Raw genomic sequence first — 15,337 nt, forward strand, 5'->3', positions numbered from 1 at the left:
GTGATCCAGAATATACAGAATTCACTTCTGGATTCCTGACTTGCTGTCTTCAAGCAGTCTGTGAAATTGGAAACTTTCACGTGAATAAAGTAAACCTTCATGTTACGGCTTCTGCAGTATCCTAAAACTTTTGTAACACTGTCTGGATAAGGGTACTCCAGCTGCAAAATCCATTAAGCCTAGAGCTGTACTAGAGACCAGGCATTAAATACTGCCTGTTTGTATGCAGTGGGCTTCTGTGTCTAGTTGGTTGATTAGTCTAGCTGAGAAAGTGAATGCAATTATGATCAGTCCCCATCTGCTTTCTTTTGGTCCATGAACTTCATTATATTTGAGCTAGCTGTGTTTTTATTACTTTTTCCCTGTTTCTAGGTGGCTTTTGTGAAGCTGCATGTGTATTGATATAGCATCATTTTCTGATGTAACTTGTGTGCCATGTGGCCTTTCTGACATTATTTAACTTAGAATTGGAAAACTGGTGTTACTTTACAGTTTCAACAATTTTCTTTTGTGTTATCTGAAAACTAATACTGTTACACAGAAACATTTTATTTTCTGTGTTATCTAATGACACAGAAACAAGTATTTTTCCATGTATATTAAAAGAAAACTACTTGGGCTGTTTTGCATTCGGGTTCAACACAGCTGAAGACATGAGATTCTGTTTATGTCATTGTTGTAAAGTCACATAAAATTCAGGTTTTATCAACACTTGTTCAGCAATCTTTACAGAATAGCTTTTATTAGACTGTGAGCCAAGAAAAAGAGGATCTAAACCAGAAGTAGTTCTGGAAGTTAGTACATTACAGAAATGAATATGGGTTATTTGCACGTCCCTTTAATGCGCAGCTATCTGATCTATGTAACTTGTCTCACTCTCAGACTTGTAAATCACACATCAAAGACAAGAAAGGTTCAGTCACATTTGTTCAGTATCAATATAATCAAAGATGTGTTTCTGTTTCTAATAGCCGTTGAAGCCATTTGAAGCCAATGGAGTAATCTTGCAGTATGAAGTGACTGTCAAAGCTAAATCATCTCCTTCCAGTCCACCAGAGAAATACAATGTTAATGCCACCAACCTTACATTAAAGCTGCCGAATGGAACTTATGAAGTGACTGTGATTGCCCATAACAGAGCTGGGGCATCCCCTCCATCAGTTTTACTTATCCCAGCAAGTAATTCAAAAGGTTAGTGTCCTAATAACATCTTTCAAATACATCTGTATGGCTTTTGTTATAAAAAAATACTCAGTGTTGTTAAATTATACTTCAGTTATGAGTCCACATCAAAGGTTTATGTACTCACACCTTCATTTGAAGCTAGGTGTGCTATTTTGAAGTTCTTTTTGATGCCTAGAGTTACTGTGTGCTGTATTCCCTTGTTTCTCAGCATAGTAGGCATTTTTGTTTTCTTTTTAAGAAAGCAAGGGGTGGGGGAAGCAAGCATCCTTCACTTTATGTATACGCCATCTCACCATTGTTCTGCTTTCTGATGCAGGCAGGAATTTTTTTTCCCCTGCCCCTTTCTTTTGTCTCAGTCTCATTCTTGCCGGTTTTCAGTGTCTGTTCATGTTCATTTTTCTTATGTTCTTTGTGCAGCAGTAGCAACTACAGGCTGGTTTCTCCATACTTACAGCCTCCTTGTAGACAATCCAAACGCCACCAGGATAGGAAGCAAAAAAAAGGCATATGGACAGATGTTCGTTTTAGTGTAAACACCAAGGGAGAGCCACAAATTCTAAAACTATTGGATGAACTCATTAAGGGTATGTTTCAGACAGAGTAGCATTGCAGCCAGAAGTACTAGGTAAGGTAGGTGAGTATGAGGATTAGGATGGGAATTTAAAGTGTCTCAAGGTTTGATTGCTCTCTAAAATAGACCCTTTCTTTTGGAAGAAACATAGCATCTCTTTAATGCAATACAGCAGCTTACTCTGAGTGCAGAGAAGCTGAGTCTAATTCTAGTTTTTTAAATAGCCTAATAATGCTTATTTTGGACCTGATAAAAAGATTTAGACATAAGCTTCCGATCTTCAGAAAATGGCTTTTACATTTACCTAAATTCTGCCAAATTGTCACCATTACAATAACCCCAAAGTATCCATATTTGACAAATAACTATTATTATGAATACCTAGGGGAAGAACTGCAATATTTATTACTATTCTGTTTTCTGTCATTGCAGCTCCAGTGAAGAATGTTAGAACACTACCTAAAGATGGCAAGTTGTGGGTAGAGTGGACTGCTCCTAACAGTTACGTTCTTAAATATGTGATTGAATGGTGTCTGGTGTCCAACAGCTCAGACTGCATCATAGAATGGCAGACCGAACCAGGAAGCGTTCAAGAAACATACTTAAAAGGTATTTGGCTCGTAAATCTACAAATATTTGTAGAACACACTAATAACCCAAGTATTATTCTCAAAGTAAGGAACATCTCATGCGGACTAGAATTTTACTGTAGGACAGGAATCTGGGATAACGCTGAGGGCATCTCTTGGTTTATCATGAGTGTGGAAGTCTGTATGTTTTTATCAAATACAAAACTATCTAATCTGTGGTTTGACATTTACATTATGTAACAGCAAGGGGTTTATCTATGTTTTGGTTTTAGTCTTCTCATTATTGGAAACCATTAAAGTAGTAAAAAGACTAAGTGCTTTCAAAATCAAATTCTTTGATCCATCTTTCAGTTCAAACAATGAGACTGGATCAGCTTTACAGGTTTATTGTTCATTTAGTTAATATTTTGGAGCAGTATATCAATGAGCTCCAGAAAGATAGTCAGCTGCATTAAATAAAAGTGCCTCTAATAAATCAAAATCCAGAATCCCGTATCTGAAGTAAATGAGAAGGGTGGTGAGGAATTTCGCTGTCTGTGAAACAATAAATTTTAAATTCTTTTTATTAGGTGGTATAAAGCCGTTCAAGTGTTACTTGATAACTGTGTACCCTTTATATGCTGATGGTCAGGGAAGTGGACAGTCTGTGAAGGCTTATCTTCAGCAGGCTCGTAAGTATAAAACAGTCATCTTGGAGCACATAAACTAATCTATTGACTAAAAATTAAGACCTTTGCTTTAATGTGGACTATGTAATGAGAACTGGACCTACGCTTTAGGGTCATCTGACATAATTGATCTTGTCTCATCTATTAACATCTATTCTGCTTATTTACATCAGTTAGGATTTAAGCAGATGTCTGTGGCTAACTCCCTTTTTCCAATCTTTATCAGATAATTTGGTGTGATTTTGTTATTTTATTGGTTTAATAATATTACTATGCTGACATTTTAAATTTCAAGTATAAAGCAAAGACTAATTAACTTGAAGATTTCATGTGATCTGCTGATTAGTTTTTTCCTTTTTTTAAAACATCTGGAGTTGCTATGTTGTCTGACAACAATGCTTTGCAGATGAGCTAGCAGCTATTCCCTTGAAATTTTTATGCAGTAGGAATTCAGTGCTCGTTTATTAACTGCTTCTGTGGGTGTAAGGGTGCCCAACAAACTAATCTTCATCTGTCATTACAGGTCCTTCAAAAGGACCAACCGTTCAGACAAAAAAAGTAGGAAAAGCTGAAGCTGTGTTGACATGGAACCATCTCACAGTGGATGAACAAAATGGATTTATCAGAAGTTACACTATTTTTTACAAAACTATCGATGGAAATGAAACAGGTAATGGAAGGCAGAGAATTGGTTTGTGGCATTGAAGTATTCCACCTGTCTCGTTCCTAATATGTGTTACTGGAAAAAAAGGTACAGAATTGAGTGTGGCTGACAGTTTGTTCTGATGACATAAAGCTGGTGTCTGAGGTGTAGCTCTCCTCCACACCGAACAGATAAATCCCTAAGAAAGAATTCAGCCCATTTAGTCTGTGTGTAACAGGGTACTGAGTTTAGTTTCTGAAAGCTGATTTGAAGGTCTTGTGCTCCCATCTTTCTATCTAAATACAGGGTGAGATGGTGGTATAGGAAGATGAAGCTAGACCATTCAAGATGTAAAGGAGTTATCTACATTTAACTATGATAAAAACTTGGAAAGAAAAGGGGGTGGTGTAGGTGGATTTTAATCCTCCTGGCTCTCTAAATCAGTACATTACTGATGCAAAACACCTTGTTTGAAGTGCATTTTAGTTCTGTGTGGTATGACCTGCTGGCATAAGACAGGGAGCTAACACTCTCAGAAGTTGGGGGTTTTTTTTAGATTTCTTTAAATTGGAGGAGCCCCCTACTACTTGTTATTTCTTGATAACAATTTTTTTCTAACTAATAACTAGGTATTTCTAGTTCACCATGTATTGTGCTTATTAGAGACCTTTGAGCCTCAGCTTTATTACTAGTTTAGTTTGTAGCTACATTCTACAAAGCAGGGGGAACTGCACAGGATGTGTACACATAAAATATCATCAAGAAGGAGAGTAAATTCAAACACTTGAACAGAAACAAATGAATCCCAGCATTTGTTGTACAAGTTTGTAGTCTCTGCTGTATTTTCCATACAGCCATGCATTTTACTGAAACTGTCTTGCACATCTGAAGATACGATGACCTAATGCTGTTGTGTTTTTGGAGACCTAATAAATTGTACAGAAGACTAATATAATTTTTTTCCTCTCTTTAGCTGTGACAGTGGATCCTTCCAAGACAGAGTATACCCTTTCTTCTCTTACCAGTGACACACTGTATACTGTGCGGATGATGGCATATACAGATGAAGGAGGCAGGAGTGGTCCTGATTTTACATTTACTACACAAAAATTTGGTAAGGAAGAGTGGCATAATTAGTAGAAGTAGTGTTGCAACTGCATAGCAAGGCTCTGCAAGATGTGATGGAGGGGAAGATGATTTTAATGTAAAAGAAAAATTTTTCAGTTGCAATCATGTTCACAAGGCGTGTAATATCCAGGTAGTTTGTTTGGTACTCAGAGGTAGCTTAGTCAGGGTTTCTTCTGATTGTACAGAGGATGAACTGTCTTCTGCAGGTCTCCTGGATTGCTCTTCTGTGTTGGCAGACATGCTGTGTTTGGATGTGTGTTTTGTATGCTTTAGGTTATAGTATTCTTTTGCCTAGCCCTGTGTGAGTCATTAGCATTTAGTCAGTGCCCTTGTCTTCTCTTCTGGTGTCTGATGGCTCCTACCCTGCTCTTAAAGAGCCCAGAGACTGTTCTAATCTGAAGGGTGATTGGGATCTGCTGTCCTGAGAAGTGTCCTGAGAAGCTGCACATGTGTTCTGGAATCTTCACCTGCTAATCTATGTGGCAGTCAGCACATGCCATTTCTTACACCACTTCCTGAGGTTCCACATTCTCATTCATATCATTAGTTTGCTACAGTTCTCTACAGAGACTCATTTTGAAGAGTTACAAACAGGAAGCCCTCTCTCAAGCTGGCATATAAATGTAAGGGCAACATTAACTGAACTTAGCTGTGGAAAGCACTTTACATTTAGCAGGGGTATTGTTGTTTTTTTTCCTGTATGGTGTTACTCTTCCCTAAACATTCTGTAAGGTTTACTTAAGAATATGTATAACATTGGAAGGAATACATAACAGTAATGCAACCTGAAGTGTTTGCACAGGATATTTTTATGTACAGAATAAGCTGATGGATGATGTGTGACTTCGCTTGCATTACTTACTTGACTGTTGACGTTACAGCAGCCAGTAAGGCTCTGAAACACCTGGACCACAGATGAATTCACATAGATGTTATTGTCATATCTGTCCAAACTGTAAAATTACTTGCTTTGTCAGTGTTGCAGCTTCTAGGGCAGCCTATGTTTTTTGTTGATGCAAGGCATTAGATTGCTGAGACAGAGCGTTTCATGTTTTCACCAACAAGTTCTTTTCAAATGATGAAAAGGTTCTTTTGAAGGTGAAGCTTAAGACTTCCATGCTGCATGTGTATTCAGTTTCAGATTCTCCCTGTCCCTTTGGAAATGTGTGATGCTGCTGAGTTCCTTAAATGCTGAAGTGGGCTATAACGGCTTCTCTCTTTCTTCAGGGAAAGGAGAAATTGAAGCCATAGTTGTACCTGTGTGTCTAGCATTCCTGTTGATTGTGCTCCTTGGAGTTTTGTTTTGCTTCAACAAACGTGACTTGTAAGTATTAATGAAGTCTTTCTCTTAGGCTTCTGATATTTCTGAGCATAATAGATGGCAATAATTCAATACGAAAAACTAAAGAGTTTGCAGTTAGATCAGAAAAAGAAGGTAAAACATACACACATTGATTGGTGATAACACTTTTGTTTCCTTGAGAAATCAGGACCTCTTCTGATACTAATTTCTTACTGTAAACAATTAGCACACAAACTAAACATTCCATGACTTAATCCTGCAAGAACATTCTTGCTGTTCTTGCTAGAGCGGTCAGGGTTAGGCTTGTTAGGTTTTGATCAGGATATACTGTCTGTGTTTTCTTAGTCATATTATAAGAGCAGAATGATGTCCCTAGTGTGAAGCACAGCAGATTTTTTGCTGGCTGTGTTTGAGCTACTTAATTACAGTGTTAGCAAACTTCAAGCTTTACAGCCAAAAAAATTAGGCAGACCTCTTATTTATCTACCTTGCATAACCTCAGTCAAACTCTGTGCCTTTTTACTATCTGCGGGAAAACATTCTGCCTCCTGTTCCTTCTACCCCATAGGGCTTTAGCTGAGAGCTTAGTGCTGAAGTGTTTTCCTTGGCCAAGGTGTAGCACTTCTCCAAAGTCCTCAGTCAGCTATCTTGCAGGGTTCTTCAGAGTTCTCCTACAGGGGATCTGTTGTTGGAGCCTGTTCATAAAGAGCAGGATAGATGCATCAGTTTCAAAGTTTGTTTGATTGGAGGTGATTTATCTACAGAAACTTCTATGGTTGAATAACAATCATTACATTCTTAAACTTAAGAGTTCATAGTTAAAAAAAACCAAGCAAGTTTTTCTTCAAATATTTTCACTTTATTTCTAGCTCTGAGGTTGGCTTAGATTCCATGTTCTGGCTGAATATGACCCAGCAGTGTACCCAAGTTGCTAAGGAGGCCAACACCATCCTGGCTTGTGTCAGGAACTGTGTGGCCAGCAGGGCTGGGGAAGGGATTGTCCCCCTGCACTGGGCACTGATGAGGCTACATGTCGAATCTTGTGTTCAGTTTTGGGCCCCTCACTGCAAGAGACACATTTTGATGCTGGACTGTGCACAGAGAAGGAAGATGAAGCTGCTGAAAGGTCTGGAGGACAAGTCTTATGGGGAATGGCTGAGGGAACTGGGGTTGTTAAGCCTGGAGAAAAGTAGACTCGGAGGAGACCTCATCACTCTCTACAGCTACCTGACAGGACATTGTAGGCAGGTGGAGGTAGTCTCTTCTCCCAGATAAGAAGGGATAGGACAAGAGGGAATGGCCTCAAGTTGCACCAGGGGAGTTTTAGATTGGAGATTAGGAAAAATTTCTTCACCAAAAGGGTGGTCAAGTATTGGTACAGGCTGCCCAGGGAAGTAGTTGAGTCACCATCCTTAGAAGTATTTAAAAGGTGTGTAGATGTGGCACTTGAGGACATGATTTAGTGATGGACTTGGCAGTCTTGGGTTAACAATTGGACCTGATGACCTTAAAAGTCTTTTCCAACCAAAATTATTAGATACTGGCAACTGTGATACTCATAGTTATCTTAAAGAAGCAGCAGTGTATTTTTTTTTTATACTGACATGCATCTGACTTTACCTAAAAAATTGTTCTGTAGATTATAGAGTGCTATAAATTTGAAAATCCCTCACTAAACATTACTGTTTGTTCGTTTGCCTCAGTGTTGGATGGCCACATCTAATGTGTGGAGGAGTTAAGTGCAGTGCTGTGTTCTGCTAACTAGTACAACTTCCTACAAAGATGTAAAGCATAGCGGGAAGCATTCCTATTTGGAAATAAATATTCTTGCAAAATTACTGTCTAAGGGAGTGGTGTACTGGATTATGCCCTACTTCCTATCAACATAGGAATTCTGGGACTGCAGCTTGTAATTTTATTCCTTTTTTTAATCCTTTACAGAATTAAAAAGCATATCTGGCCTATTGTCCCTGATCCATCCAAGAGTAATATTGCTCAGTGGTCTCCTCAAGTTCCAGCTAAGGTAATACTCGTCTTTCTTCCTAGTCCACAAGGTTTCAAATAAACTAACCAGTGGGAGTCTTGTGTTTTCTAGCACACATTTCAAGGAAAAATAACCCTGGATGTTAAGTTTCATGACTGTGATACGATATGGTTAGAAAATGTTATTGCATTATTACATTCAGTGTTAAAAATACATGGCCCATAGGAAGTTCACAGCATAGAGCAGGCTTTAACATTGTGAATTATATTCAGTTTACTGGTTAGGAGGGTCAAGTCCTAATTATTTTACTCATTCATAGGAAATCACGATTAAGTAAACAGAATTCATGATTCCCTTTCTTAAAACCCTGAAATTACTTGTTTGCGTAGTTGTCGTGAATGAGAGAAAGCTCTAAGAGTTCCTCATGGATGAGGTGGCAGCAAAATACATGCCCCATGTGGGGTGAATGACATAGCAAATTCTGTTTGATAAATTGTGGCTGAGTTGTATGAATAAAAGCTCTGACTGAATACATTATTGGAAGTAATGTATGTGTAGCTCTCAACATAGATTGTTCCTGTGCTGCACAACAAATGGTTCTATGTTTACAGGTCGTAAAAATAATTAGAGCAAAACTTGCGCACCTACTATGCCTTTAGAATAGCTGCATAATTAAGACTTTGTATTGGAAACATAGCTACATCCTTCATTTTCTAACAGATGCTTTGGAGATACTGCCAGACTTAGTAAGAAGAAAATGTATATGAAGAAACTCAATACAATTACAGAATAAAAGTTCAGATATTTGATGGGGGTTTTGATTTTTAACATAAACTTCCTCTTGGGCAACATCTATCTCTTTCTTCCAGCATAACTTTAGTTCCAAAGATCAGATGTACCCAGAAGGCAGCTTTACAGATGTAAGCGTCGTAGAAATAGAAGCTGATGACAAGAAGTCTTTTTCAGAACAAGATCTGAAACCCTTTGACTTGCTTAAAAAGGAAAAAAGTACTTCAGAAGGGCACAGCAGTGGTATTGGAGGATCCTCATGCATGTCTTCTCCTAGGCAAAGCGTCTCTGACAGTGATGAAGGTGAAACTACACAAAACACTTCAAGCACTGTACAGTATTCAACTGTAGTACTTAATGGCTACAGAGACCAAACACCTGTACAAGTCTTTTCAAGGTCTGAGTCAACTCAGCCACTGCTAGATTCAGAAGAGAGGTCAGAGGATCACACGGGAGGAGGTGACAGTACAACACAGAGGCAGCAGTATTTTAAACAGAATGGTGGTCAGGATGAAACCAACACAGACAGGCCATGCTTTGAAAGAACAAAGCAAATTACTTCTGCTAATGAGGGGGATCTTGTTGGATTTGCACAACTGCAGATCTTGGGTCAGAGTTCACAGCCGTTGGGCCTTGGGCTGGATAAAAGTACCCAGGAAGCTGCTCTATCAGATATTTTACAGACAAGTACTGAAGGACAAACTGTGAGACCTGAAACAGTGGAAGGGAATCCACCATCAGCTGATGAAATGCCAAAAAGTTACCTCCCACAGACTGTGAGACAAGGAGGCTATATGCCTCAGTGAGAGAAGACTGGTTGTGTTTAGGCCTTCATTAGTGCCTGTTCACACTTTCTCCTGTGTCTCTGATAAACTAAGCTAGGTATTTTTATCTGAATGCAGATTGAAATACTGAAATTAAGTGAAGAGTAATTTGACAGAGTACAACAAGGACTCTGTTTTTGTGGAAAATTTGCAGTCCAGACCTACTGGAGACTGATTTACGCACTACATAAAATCTTTTGTCTGGATAGCTGGGGTTTTTGTGTCTTGTAACAGATTTACATGATTGAAAATGGCAAGTTTCAATTATCACATCAGCTGATAGACCTCCTAGAAGAAAAGTTCTGATTTGTGACAGTGTACAAGCCTAAAAAGCCAGCTTTAGCTGCTTGGAGCATCTTTGTGCTAAAGTAAGACTGAAGCTTAGTATTCTAACATGGAAGAATACTTGTCATGGACTTTTCAGTAGCTTGATTCACTTTCTGAATTTTGACTTGGCCCAGTGTCTCAGTTTCCAGCTTACCAGCCATGCAAATCATGTTCGTCCCTGTTGAAAAATTATAAAAATTAAATAGAACATACTATGGTCTGCAAATAAGAAAATACAATGATTGCTTGACTCTGAATGCTACTATAATAATTGATATTCTGCCTACATTTAGATATGTGTGCACATGAATTAGATAATAATTTGGCCTAAAAATGTGCCTTGCAGCTTGACACAGCAGTTCAGTCTCATTTTCAGAAGTTCAAAAATCCAGATGGAAACACAGATTGAGAGTCGTTTAAAGGCTTTGTACCCAAATTACTGTCTGATTATACTGTACCTCTCTGGTCATAAAAACTGCCTTTGTTTAATAAGTGCACCTTTGCTGTAGATGGCTTGAGAGGCAAGTTAGAAGCTGTAAGTTTTTAACATTTTTCTAACTGGTCAGGAGAAAGGGAATATGACCTTCTTCCTGATTGACTACAGTGATTAGTGTGCTGTAACCTCACTGCTAATGCTGCAGGACCTTGAAACTGAAAGCAGTAGAAAACAAAGCATTTAAGTCATTGAAGCTCTCAGAAGGAAAAAAACAAAACCTATACCCTGAATTTGAATGTTATTGGTAGTGTGTATCTATTAGCAATCATGAGCCACATATAACACATGGATTTCAGGAAAAAAGTAAGGAATTTTATCTCTCACTTCTTCCCTCTTCACACAGTTTGCATTTTATTAAAGAAGATACATATCTCTCAGACTTCTTCCCAAGAAAAAATTTAAAGAAAAATGAAATTACATTAAAATAAACCCCTTCTCCAATCATAAATAGAAATTTGATGGCACTCTTGTAGATTTTAATTTTTTTAACAACATTAGTCTAGTCAGCTTTTTAATTTGACACTAAGAAAACCTTAATTCAAGACACTAAATGCTGTGGTGTGAGAATAAAACAAGGGTTTTATTTCTCCTTCGGCAAAAGAGCTATGTATTTAATACCATGTGTAAGCTTGTGTGCTGGAATCTCTAGTGCTACTGTTCTGCAAAGCACTTGCTAAAGGCCCTGGAAAGGCAGGTGTCAGTATCATTTCAACTTCCCTTGTCCTTGTCTGCCAGCTTGCATGGAAGGACAAGTTTATGTATAAATATTCACACAAATTTGTCTTCTGCTTTTATTACAAAGAAATTCAATGCTGGAGTGAGTTCATAAGATTACCTCTTGGGAGTCTGGACTACTTAAAGCAGAGGAAGAATGCAGAATCTTTAATAACATTTCAGTATTCCATGGTTCCTTTCCCTCAACAATGTTTTTTTGGATCTGGGCTCTTTTTTAAACTAAAAAGCTATGTTGTAGCTTACTATAACTAAACCTTTCTTCAAACCAGTCCACTTCCTTTTTTCCCTATTCCACCTCAGCACTTTCAAACACCCTTGCAGAAGACAAGGGCATGATGAAAACTATGCTGTCATGAGACAGCAGAGACCATCTTCCATTTTCTCAGAGGTTGAATGAGCATTTCTTGGAATTCCTCTTAGAAAATAATAGCAGTTACTTTATTGGGGGATGGTTCACCTTCTCTATGCAAACTTCATGCGGACTGTAGAAACCACAAGTAAAAGGGAAAGTTGCTGTTGAGCAGTGTGTGTGCTTATTAGAACTAACCTGCAGCCACATGCATCTAATCCACCTCCTGCTCATCTTTGAAGTATTGTGAGCCACAACCTGGCTACTTAGTCTGAACATTGCTTCAGAGGCCTGGATGTTTTCAAAAACATGCTGATGATTTTTTTTTAAAAAATGTTTTTGTGATCTAGTAACAATAACTTTTGATAGCATACATCATATGTGAGGGACAGCTTGAGTTATTCCTGAAGTTGCTATTTGCCTTTCAGTTGTGTGAAGGGAAGGCATGTTCTTCTCAGTTGGTGTTAATCATGGACCATTTCCAACTTTAGTGTCAAGAGATTCTCATTTTTAAAGGTCTCTGCAAATCGGGAGTTCTTGCCTGTCACTTAATGGCATCTTTCTTTGTTGTTTATGAGCTAGTGTTAATGAACTCTCACAGAATCATACAGGAGAGTATCCTAGGGAGACTTCTGTCTATCGGGCAGAATTATATTCTTTCAGGCTTGTGCATTTATCTAGGGCTAAAATACTAAAGACTAAGCAGGAGATACTGAGGGGTGAACAGCTTGTAGAAGTCACAATACAAGTAAGTAACAGGTTTACAGCTTGTTAATAAACCTATGTGCCAAATACTGTATCATGCAGTGTTCAGAGTTTAACAGTTTTATACTTTGGATCATAACAATCCAATTGTATCAAATAGTTGCCTACAGGTTTTTAGAGTGTCTGTAAAGTAATTATAGCAATCCACTGAAATTCTCTGAACTTGGCCCTAAGATAGTAATTAAAAAAGCTTTCTCTCCCCATCCCCCCAGCCAATTATTATGGTGCACTTTACAAAATTAATAAAGGCATTATTAAAATAAAATCACACTTAAGTATTGACACTTTCATGTCCATCTTGATTTTCTGGAATGGAATTTTTCAGGTAGGGGTAGGAAAATATTTTTAAAGACCTTGTTACTTTCTTGGCAGAAAAGGGAGGCTAGTAGAAATACGCAGTATTTTTCCTGTATTACCATGTTTGAAACATGTCTGAAGTGCAGGCTGGCTAACTGCTCTGTTCACAAGAAAGTGAATATATTTATCCTTGTAGTTCTGTTGTGGTTCTTTTGGAACAGGGGTTGTTTCTGGGGTGTGGTGGCATACTTTCAAGGTGGATAGTCTGGGAATATCCTCTTATTAAACTGTAGCGAAAGTCCTGGGATTATGTTCCATGTGCCCTACTATAATAAACTAAACTGCCTGTTAAGCCTTAAACCTGGCAGCACAAAGCACAGCAGAATTTAAACTGTTGTGGAGTGTTTGTGACAGGCATGTGCCTATCTGTGCTACAGCAGCCTAGCAAAATTCAAGTTATCAGGACTGGAAAAAACTTTGGCCCTGAGAGGAGGAAGTAGTTTTCATATGAGGGCTGAATCCTGTTCTTGAGCACATGAGAAGGCCTGTGGCCTGGGTTGGGGTTTGCAGCTTTAGCTTTGACTGTAAATCATGAGCACCACCAGATGGTTAAAACTTACATTAGTATGCCCAGTGTGTGGTAATCACCATGCTGATTGAACTTCAGTAACTGAACTTGTTTAATTAGTGCCAGGTCTGAATACCCAAGACCCACATCGATATATGCTGATATGGTATTGACTTCTTAGTGGGATCTGAAACCCCAAAGACTATCAAATTGTTGATAGTCAGCTCCACTCCAGGATATACACATTCTAAATTGTAATTTATCTGCATTAAATGGGACTAAATATACTGGTTTATTTTCCCTGAGGCAGTTGTTACAACTAAGTTTAACTGTTATTTGGATATATTAACTATGTCAAAAAGTTCTCCTGACTGATAGACTGTAAAACTTCATTAATACCCTGTAACCTCTTGTCTGTTTGCTAGGATGGATACATATAGCTATTTTAAATTCCAAGCATTACTCTTAATGTTATTTGGAAGCAGTTTATAACAAAAACGTTGAGTCTTGTCACAAAACAGCCATTTGGGAATTACAGCCAACTGCAGAGTCTTCAGCTTAGCTCTTGATCAAGAAAACTGTGGCAAAGTGGAGGTTTAAGTGCAAAAGTCTGGAGAACAGTAAAATTAAGTATCTGGCATTGGACTCAGAATTTCCTATTTCTTTTTCTTAAAAGTGAAAGGATCAGTTAAGAAAGATGAAGCTGAAATGCATATGTGTGTTTGCTTTCACTGTTGTTTCCTTTGTAGCACTTGTGCAATCTGAGCCATTCCTAAAAATGAAAGCAGTGCTGACTTAATGCACAAGGATGCATTTTTAAGGCCACAAGATCTGATACAAACACATTTAAAATTACCAACAAAGGGCCAGATCTCAACAATTGTCCACTTCCCCCCTCTCTTAATTTTAGTGCCGAGAGAGGGTGGGCAGTAAGTGCCTCCCAGAATGCAGCCTTAGCCAGTACTTGCCTTTATTTGCAAGGACAACCTTGAAGGGGATATATGCAATAAAGTCACTGATACTCTGCAGAAGCACACTTCTGTAACAATAGATGAAAAACACATTTGGCACAACTGTCGACAGACAGCTGGAAAGCTCCACGTCCTCCTACTCGGACCGAAGCATCTTCTGCACCACTCATCAGCTGTTCTCCAACAACTGCAGGCACAGTAGACGAGTGTTGTCTGCAGTGCTGAAACTGGTAACTTCTATTGCTTTTCTTCATATCAAAGCACATTCTTTAATGGATCCAGTCAACTTGCCATGTTTTTTTAACACGCCAGTCTTGTTTACAGTATCACATATAGCCTGACACTTTGATACGGTTGGGGTTGAGGAATCTGCGATCTTTAAGTTACTGGTCACCGAATGTTGCTGTGCTGATACATGCATCTGGGTAAGCGGAGGCGTGGGACATGGGGATAGACATACTAACAAGGAAAGTGCCTTGATGCTGGATTGGATGGCTAGTGAATGTAAACATTGAGTCAAATTTTGCTATGTACTTAAAGTAGGTATGGCTGATTAACCTACTGGTGATTTGAATGCCAGCTTTAAAGGGCTTGTATACTCTAGCCAGAGGTTAAACTTGTAAATGCTGCATAAGCTGTCTCTGTATGGAAATGTGTTTTAATACCAGTACTCTATCTTGATTCTTTTGCAACCTGCATGTTTATTGTCATATAAACTCTGCTTTCTACAATTTACTTCATGGTCAGTTTTGAATGTCTTCGTCTGTTACCCAACTGAGCCTGAATGTTGCATTTGTCTAGTACATAATATATGAAAAGAAAACAAAATTCCATACTTGCCTTGTGTGCTGGAGTCAGTGTTTTGTAAGGCTGACTTAAGTAGTAACTACAGAAGGAGAAGAGCCTGGGGCACTAATAGGCAAGAAATGGAGAGACATACCCAAGGAGATATATGACCATGGTATACCAAGACAAAAGGCTGCCCAGCTGGGTATATGGGCGAGTTCAGCAGCAGGTGAATGCTCCTCAGTCCTCTCTGTAAATTGCTCCTGTAAATAGGTGTCTGCTATGAGTGATTGACCTGTCTCATGGTCACTGTCGTAGCTACCCAGCTCTGTTCCTGCAGCTGGCCATGGGTGTGCGT

The 15,337-nt window shown here is 38.6% G+C and overlaps 1 protein-coding gene across 2 annotated transcripts in view; it reads left to right on the forward strand.

Moving 5' to 3' along the window:
* Positions 1–15,031, forward strand: part of IL6ST (interleukin 6 signal transducer) — a 29,319-nt gene extending 14,288 nt beyond the window's left edge. Inside the window, exons 8-15 of one of the 2 annotated variants that reach the window (XM_037373041.1) lie at positions 972–1,191; positions 2,189–2,365; positions 2,916–3,017; positions 3,538–3,684; positions 4,631–4,771; positions 6,013–6,109; positions 8,030–8,111; positions 8,942–15,031. In XM_037373041.1, the coding sequence (XP_037228938.1) occupies positions 972–1,191; positions 2,189–2,365; positions 2,916–3,017; positions 3,538–3,684; positions 4,631–4,771; positions 6,013–6,109; positions 8,030–8,111; positions 8,942–9,667 (1,692 nt within the window). In that variant the 3' untranslated portion in view covers positions 9,668–15,031. Of the gene's footprint in view, positions 1–971; positions 1,192–2,188; positions 2,366–2,915; positions 3,018–3,537; positions 3,685–4,630; positions 4,772–6,012; positions 6,110–8,029; positions 8,112–8,792; positions 8,880–8,941 lie in introns of those variants that run through there. The other variant, XM_037373042.1, reaches the window with a different exon arrangement.
* The last annotated feature ends 306 nt before the right edge of the window (positions 15,032–15,337 follow it).

The sequence above is a fragment of the Falco rusticolus genome, chromosome Z (genome assembly GCF_015220075.1).
Source record: "Falco rusticolus isolate bFalRus1 chromosome Z, bFalRus1.pri, whole genome shotgun sequence".
Taxonomy (NCBI): domain Eukaryota; kingdom Metazoa; phylum Chordata; class Aves; order Falconiformes; family Falconidae; genus Falco; species Falco rusticolus.